Genomic DNA, 9,104 nt, shown 5'->3' with positions numbered 1-9,104 from the left:
TAACTCGAGAAAACACTAAAGAAACTTCTACAACAGTTGATTACGAAAAATATCGTAAACAAAGTTGACCTTATGAAGACGTCGCCGATGTGAGCCGGGACGCAAACCCCTTAGTTTTATAATATAATGTTATAAGGTAACAGCTTTAGATTCAGCACATCTGTAGCAGACACACATTTTTAAGGAGATTAATCAAATACACCTTTATGGCTTGCCATCAGTTCACGTATTTTGTAAACGACCTTGTATTTACGCAATCTTATGAAATTTAACAAATTTCACAATGTATATTAGCGAACAAAAAATTACATACTATTATGCAATGTTGTGAAATGTCAGAACAATATATATATATACTGCAGTTGTTACTTTATCATATCTTAGTTAAACTTACACTGTCTAATAGGATTTTATTAAAAGGAGAGTAAATGTGTGTTTCTAATATAAGTTGATGTAATTTCATAAATAATATCAAATGAGATACATGAAATTCAGCTACCATTTATATCAGAAATTCTTACAACATTTCACTATGTAATGGAATATCAGATTTAGGATAATCGATTTACTTCCTGTTCGAATTGGTCAACGTGTTTGAATGATTTTATACGTACAATGTATTTGATACTCTTTCACTAGTTTAAAATCATAAAAGTAAAGATACTATTTTCATGTTTACATTGATCTTATAAGTCGTTTCGGAGCTATCCAGTTAGTTCACTTATTTTGTGTTTAAATAGTCATAAAATGTTTTGGTCATAAGTATAATCAGGATCATCTTCTTCGTCCTCTAAATATCTACTAAATTACCTTTAAAGAGCGAGAGAGAGAGAGAGAGAGAAAGAGACAGACAGACAGAGAGAGAGGGAGAAAGAGAGAGAGAGAAAGAGAGAGAAAAGAATGACAGTAAGGTATGTCTACTTTAAAGAAACAAATGGAGAGATTATTTAGAGAATTATTTGGTGGATATCGGTAATATTATTCACTATTGTCCTTCACTATCATTATTTCGTTTGTTGCCTTTTGTTATATTTATCTGTATCGCTTAACAATACTTTAGTACAATTATTCATAGATCATGTCCTCATTTGAAGTAAATCGATCACATTTTGGTAACGTAAAAAATATTATGAACGTTTTCCACGCAATTATAGAATTATTCTAAAGGAATCCAATTGATACGACGAGCCCTATGGATATGATGTACGATGTACTAAGGCTTGTATATTTAGAAAACGGGGATTGCCAAAAACGGTAAAAAATAAATCACCGAAATGGCATACACTTATTATCTCTTGCTCTACTCTATTAATTGGGTTGATTTCGGCTGTGTTAGTGTAGGTATCAATACGTCGTTTCTCTATAATTGAACATAATTACTTGTTCAGAAATCAGCTTTTAAATCGGTGCATTGCAATTTTCTTTCTAGGCGAGCCGAAAATGAAACAATTGTCCATCTCATTTTTGTAACTTCTTTAGGACAGACTTTTGCCTAAGCTTGTAAGTTAATCTGAAAATATATTGGCACCACAATTATATGCAGAATATCTAAAAAGATGAGCGTTACTTATGTTTAATTACATATACAACACAATATACAATAATTGTATTAAGCATTAAACATTTTATGGTATTTCTAACTTACAAAATAGAATAATGAGAACATGGTTTACTGAAGAGCATGTGATACATACTAGTATATGATGTACAGCTGAAACTTCACTTAGTAAGATATTCAGTTAGATAAATTTTATACTTAATCCTAATGACATGTGTGAGAAACGTATCGAAACGATTGAGACACTTGGCATTCCTGGCCTAAGATTGTTTTAGATAAGTAATGGGATTTCTTTTTCTATTTATGGAACCATAAGCATAACTATAGTGACGGTCAATTCTATAAATTTTACTGACAAATTAGTACAATTGATAGCAAACATCATCCGGGATTTTTTTTAAAAAAAACTGTTATCTTAAATTGCTAAATTTATAATACCATACCCATTTCCAATAAATAAATTTAATGACTTAAGTAAATACTTTCACGAACTTGACTTTTAAAGGACTGACACTTCCGTAACCAGAAACCACAGATTGAAAAGCAAACCCTTTAACAGTTCCTGCAATTACACACAATTATGACTCTGTCGGTTATTGTACAACTTTTCACTCTAGATTTCATTTTGGAAGAATTGAGTCAATTAGTGTAAACATTAAATTCGATTATAACTTTTCATTTAATTCTTATTTGATTTGTCAAATTTATTCGCGTTCAATGAAAAAGTATTTAAGTGAACTAGAAAACAATCGCAGTTCAAATGATAAATTATTTAATTATGAATGGGCTCGGTTTTGCTCATTTCAAACATACCCTAAAAGCAGTATAGTATCACCAGTGCGGTTAGCAAAATCTGGATTTTACTATACCGGAAATGGAGATGAGGCTATATGTTTCTTCTGTCGAGTAAATATCAAGGAGTGGTCAGAGGAAGAGACGGTTGCAGAAACACATCATCGGTTATCACCTAACTGTGATTTAATAAACGGTAGGCAAACAAGTAATGTACCAATACATGCTCAGCAACAAAACAAAGACTTTGCAAGCGGCGGACCTCAGGATGTTCAGAGAGAAAACTATAACCATCGCAGAAGAAACGTGCCAATACGCTCAAGTCAAAATACAGAACAAAATCCAGAACCCACAGACACAACTGAAAACACATCAATAAATAATGAAAGTTCCACATTACGATACAGCTATCTAAAACAGGCTTCTGATTATCCCACTGAACAAATTGAACGGTTTCCTGGTATAACTGATGAAAGACCAAAACATCCGGATTATGCTTTGAAGAGCGAGAGATTGTCATCATTCAGAAAGGGAACTTTATTTGACAATATAACCCCTGAAACTTTAGCAGCTTCCGGATTTTTCTATACAGGTATTGTTGCTCTATTTGTATTATTTTTCGTACTCTGAAACAAGCAGAAGTTGTTACACGGCATAAAGAAACCCTGTCGGAGATTTACTAATATAAAATATACTATTGCTAAAAATGAAACATTAGATAACAAAACCTGTATATGTTTCTAAATATCTCGGTGAAAATGCTTTTTTACTTTTACAATTAATAGCCGAGTATAAAAAGTTTTATTTTATATACATCAATGTCGCGTCGGATAAAAACAAAATCTATGGCCTTTACATGTTATAAGAAGGTAAGATGAACTGTTGCGAACTTTCATATTTCTATTAAGTAAACTTGTATGAATATTTCAGTGCTAACATACACTTATATCTGTACTAAATAAGAATCTGTAAATGGTATCACCCAACAACTAGCCGTTATATCGCCTTCTTTTTATTTGTTTCCAAACAAACAAAACCCATATGGAACGTTAGTTATTAAATTCAAAAAGTAAATTGGAAGATTGTGTACAGAATACAGGTGCGTATAGAATGAAGATTGCCATATCTAAGCTATCCTTCATTTTTACGCATATTTCAAACACATATTGTCGATATAAATAAGTCGACTTACCACATATTTGACCTGACCTTTCACACAAGAATTACGTATAGGTATGTAAATGCTTTACATGCCAATTCAGTGCAATAGATTACTTTATATGGGACAAAAAAGAAATTTCATGGTTTTAATTTACAATATCTCGGGAATTCTTGCAATGATATTAATAGACGGTTCGAACAGTGGGGTACCGGTTCCCCTCCAGGAACCGCCGACCGAGGTTCCCGAGGTGACAGCCTTGTGGGACGGACGACGGGACAGGCGATCCCGGTTTAAATAGGCAAGAAAAGTAATATATCTTGTATACCTGTGTAAGGCAGCTATTTTCCGAACCCTCCAGACAGCGTGGATAAAAATCTTCGCTGGCGCCTGGTTTTCCATTCCACGTTGCCCCTCGGATTTGGGAAGACCATGATTTATACAGACAGGCATGTAAGATCCATATACTTTAGTCGGACTTTTTTGGCAGGTACTAAGGACAATGTCAAGTGTTTCTTTTGTGGTGGTGAGCTTCGGGATTGGAAACTAGGAGATAACCCATGGATTGAGCATGCTAGATGGTTTCACAACTGCGCGTATTTTAAACAATGCAAAGGAGTGGAGTTTGTTAACTTTTGTCGAATAACAAATGTTGATTATCTGCCACAAAGTCAAGCACTGGTACATTTTAGAAACATAGTTATATAGTTACTACGATATATTTTAGTTATCATTATATATTACATGCTTGCATTTTGTTATAATTTTCTTTGCATTTTTTAAAACTGACTTTATATATAGGCCAGTTTCGAAAAGCTATACCCCATGACAAGTTGTATATATTACTGCTCTTACTCTCTTAACAACATGAATATCATGTATCATGTAACATAGCAACATGCTTTTAAAAACTGCCCCGACCTCCCAGTTATGATCAGAAATTGATTGTTGGGAGTATTTCCGTAGATGTAGATAAGTTTATAAATTGTAAACATTGAGATCCTTTTTAATAAAATGTATTTCATACCGTATTGAATGACAAACAAATCAGTATTCAGTATTTTACTAAGCCCTCGAGCAAATGTAGGTTAAGTCTAGTTAATAACCACTGCTCTGGGAACGGTTTATAATGGACGGATAAAAAACTGTCTATCATTAATATTTACATAAAACAGACTGTCCAATCGGGTCTGTCAAATACGATTGACCTAGTTTGCACAATAGACCACGTGCGTTTTGTTTGTGATACCGCTTGTGAGCACTTGACCTTGGTATGAATAGAATAACAAAAGAGGGAGGAGTAAGATGAAATTTATCGACAGAAACTGGAACAGAAAGATGTTTGTATTAATTAAATTCCGTCAAAATTTATATGATACTTATAGAATATCGAATTTTACTGATTTATGGTATTTGATGAATTATAGACCGTAACAAGCGTATATTTTCATATTCGTTCAAATATGTGTGATATATCAAAACTTACTTACTTCAGCAGGCAAGTAGACCAATTTAAATTCTATTATAACCTAGTGTAGAAGTCAAGTTTTACAATTCTAGGAGGTACATGGGTCCAGTTTGAACCATACGAACGAGGTGCACGATCAGAGCATCAAAGATTTAAACAGTGTTGCTGCTAAATTGGTTCTTGGCATGGGATACACTCAAGAACTTGTCGAAAAAATCAGTCAAACACACAAGAGAACATTGCAGTAAGTATTTTGCTAATGAAATAGGAACATTCAGACATTTAGGAAGAACAAAAAATAGAAACTAAATTGATATTAGCCTAAATGCATTTTATATGATTATTATTAACTTCAACATTTACTTTATTCCAGACAACACAGATCTAAAAGCACAACAACTTCTTGATTACCTCCTAGACTGCAGTCACAAGAGGTCGACAGATCCCCAAAACACATGGTCTAGTAATCCCACAGGGGGTGACAGTGTCAACCATTTACAAACATCAAGCGGTAAAGGAAATATTGTTCCGACAAATAGTACGTGAAGTTCATCCATACATTTTTTCATGGTATTGAATGTATTAAATTGGCACTTCTCGTTTCCTGCCTACGTGATTCTATTGTTTACAATAGAATCTTATTTTTCTAACATAGTTGCGATTTTACATTCTAGTCTAGTATCTGAGTGGGGTTCTGTGTGCATGAGAGGTCCCTGATCAACTTTGAATAAATTATGAAGGTGATTATTCTAGGAGTTTTGTGCAGTTGCATATTTTGGCGTCTATCTTGTCGGCCATCTTGGATGTTTCGAAGGATACCATCATACTATCACCGTTGATTTTCTTACACTTCAGATAACCACCTAAACTATTGTATAAAGATTTTAGCTAGGGGACACTTATGCACACAGAACCCGCTCATATCACTGTAATTTATTTGTTACAGATGATTCATTTTCATATATTTATCATAAAGTGCAATGGTTTACAACTTAGTACTTGTGGAAGACACAGGTAACACTTTTGTTTTGCAGTGGCATCTAGGATTATCATACGCTTTATATACATATAGACTATTTTAAATTGAAAATTGTTTTTGAACCTGACTGCAAAGAAATACTAGTAGGCAAAACTACTATGTAACAACATTCTTTTAATTTTTCAGAAAGAAATTCTCTAAAAGAAGAAAACAGACATCTGAAAGAACAGATAATGTGCAAAATATGTATGGACAAAGATGCAAACATTGTGTTTTTTCCATGCGGTCACATGGTTTCTTGTGTTGAGTGTGCGCATGCGTTGAGAAAATGTGCAGTTTGTCGTTCAATTATTCAAGGAACCGTGCGAACATATCCCGCACAATAATTGCGACGCTGTAATTTACTTTGGAAAATCTACTTACATCGTATGTTTGTTGTTAATAAAATAATCATGGCCATTGGTTTGTCGGTTTCGCAGGAATTGAATAGCCGAGTGGTTAAATATCTAAACATCTGAACGATGAACCATGGTAAATTATAAACCCCATGGAGGTCATGTACTTCTGCTTTCAGCTGCAAAGTTATAAGTATACATGTGTAATGAAAAGAGAGTTTTATCATTTATCAAGGATTAGAAAAAAGAAGAATTGTTCTGAGAAACATTCTTGAAATTAAAGAAATGTATTTTCAACAAATCTATTTTTTATAACGATGACTTTTTATCATGATTTGAATTTTTAGTATGTATGTACAAGGGAATTTCAGATTTCAGCTAGGTACGATTTTCATTCATTTTCGTCTGAGTTATCCTGAATGTATGATTGTACCATAAACATATGTTCTCTTTATGGCTGTTTCTTAATTATTGCATACGCTTTGGCAGAAGTTTGGAATACCGTATATGAATGAAATCATTATAAGAAAATATAATTGAAACATTGTGTCATTTCACACATGTGTCGATTTTTACTTGGTTTCATTGTATTTCCATCATTCGTACAATAATTCGTTTATGACACTGATTCTCCTATGCGAAGTACGTGGCCTATGGGGATGATAAAGTCTGCGTATTGGCTGTAAGGGCCAATATACAAGACTAGACCATTGATAGACTAGCTTCTGTTTTAATTAACGATTTTAATGATTGCTAAATATCAATTGTTTATTTTCTCGTATATCTCTAGAACTCTAAGTAATTAAACTATCGAATTACTACAAAAATGCATAATCACTAGTATTGGTAATGTTTGCTATTTATAATACTGCCTAAATTAATGAATGACATTCCTTTGAGTTGTAAAACTGTCTACGCATGAAATACTCGATATTCACATGCAGCACCGATCAATTCTCCAAAAAAAACCTATCCCGTTATTTAAAGACCTGCTCCAGCCCTACCTTTTAACCTTAAATTGTCACTGAAAAGGCATGAAAATCCTGATTATGACAGTGAAGTCTGTCTATTTTATATAAAATTCTATATAAAATACCTGTGGTTTTGCGTGCTAAAGTGTAGCGCGTGGCCGTTAACTGTTACCTATTGTAATCATATGTTGCATACACACAATAGAATTTGAATAGCCGCGGAGCAGGGCTTTAAACAGGATATAAATACAAATGTTTTCAAAACTGTTCTATGTTTAAAATGTTTCATTCTTCTTGAGTTTTTATTATCATTGATATTACATTTCATTATAATAAATGAACTACTTCTCGAAGCGAAGTGATATGGTGCGTATCAAGCGCTCTTTAGCATTGCCTTAACCCACCAAAACAATCTGACTAAAGTACTTGATCTTCTAAACGAAGATCTGAGAACGACCCATTCACATTCGTCTTCTGTATATTTTGGATTTCCATTATTGCTATTTTTATGTTATCCAATCAGGCGACTTGTTCGATTGTCAAAGAGTAAGAAAAATATGCAGTTATTCCAGGACTCGAACCCGGGACCCCTCGCTTACAAAGCAAGTGGCCTACCTACTGAGCTAACCGGCTATCTGATACATTACGTCATAAGAATTGTAAATATCAAAAGTCAATGTTAGAGGTAGATTTGCAAGATGTTGTAAGCTAGGCTCTGATTGGCTAGTGAAAGGGCCGTCAGAACGAGGCAATGAATAGGTCGTTTTCAGATCCTATGCGTAGCGTAATAGGAGATGTACTTTAGTCAGATTGCCCACCAAAATAGACATCCATTTTAGATATTAAATCTTTTTGTCAAAAAGTAAACTAAATGTAATTTGGTTTTTGGTTTTCCTTACCGTCTAATAGTAAATGTACCCCTGCTCGCCATCAGTAATATTGAGTGTATGTTTATTTTACTCAACGTTAAATTCTTGTTTCATGTTATGTCATTTTTATTTGTATTTGTATTTTTACCTGTACCGGAACCATTCCAATTTTTGTGTTATATCAGCATTGTTTTATATTCCTCTACTTGTATTGAAAAAATGCCTGGGTGAAATAAAAGATATGTTCTGTTCTGTTCTGTTTATCTTAATAAGCTACTGTGCAGTACATAGATTGCATGTGATATTTCTCACCTTTATAGCAAACCAGTTCTCACTTTTATAATGAGTTTAGAAAGCCTGATTAAATTAGGGCTAAACAAACAAAGTGATAAAATACAACCCTATTTCTTTTAATAAATCAAGTTTTATTACAATAATATCTCATTATTGCTGGATTTTTATTGAAAATAAAAGAAAATGCATTCAGGCACCTTTAAATCATGTGTATTTTGAACAATGATATCTTTGATTCCTGGATTTTATTATAAATGAAAGAAAATGTCTTTAGGCCACACACGGGGAACTATATATTCCAAAATCACAGTTTTTATACTATAATCAGAATTTTCTGATATTAATAAAGAGTTCACATAACACATTTCATAGTGATCAAGATCATTATAACTGAATAAAAAAATCTTGCAATTTCTCTGATTTAGTTTTAAATAATTATTTTATTAATCCCCCGCCACAAGTGGTGGCGGTGGGGGTGTGGGGGTTATAGGAATGGTCTCCGTCCGTCCTTCCGTCCGTCTTTCTGTCCTTTTGTCCCTCTGTCCGTAACACTTTCGTGTCCGCTCCATATCTCCTAAACCCCTTGAAGGATTTTCATGAAACTTGGGTCAAATGATCA

At 33.4% G+C, this 9,104-nt stretch overlaps 1 protein-coding gene across 1 annotated transcript; it reads left to right on the top strand.

The window, feature by feature from the left end:
* Positions 1–256: 256 nt before the first annotated feature.
* Positions 257–5,515, top strand: LOC123551150 (E3 ubiquitin-protein ligase XIAP-like). Its single transcript, XM_053532592.1, has 4 exons — positions 257–2,942; positions 4,000–4,190; positions 5,070–5,221; positions 5,351–5,515. Exons 1-4 carry the CDS (start codon positions 2,276–2,278, stop codon positions 5,382–5,384), a joined length of 1,044 nt encoding a protein of 347 aa, XP_053388567.1. The 5' UTR covers positions 257–2,275; the 3' UTR covers positions 5,385–5,515.
* The last annotated feature ends 3,589 nt before the right edge of the window (positions 5,516–9,104 follow it).

This window comes from Mercenaria mercenaria, unplaced genomic scaffold (genome assembly GCF_021730395.1).
Source record: "Mercenaria mercenaria strain notata unplaced genomic scaffold, MADL_Memer_1 contig_1554, whole genome shotgun sequence".
Lineage (NCBI taxonomy): Eukaryota > Metazoa > Mollusca > Bivalvia > Venerida > Veneridae > Mercenaria > Mercenaria mercenaria.
This window is presented reverse-complemented; position numbering and strand designations above follow the sequence as displayed.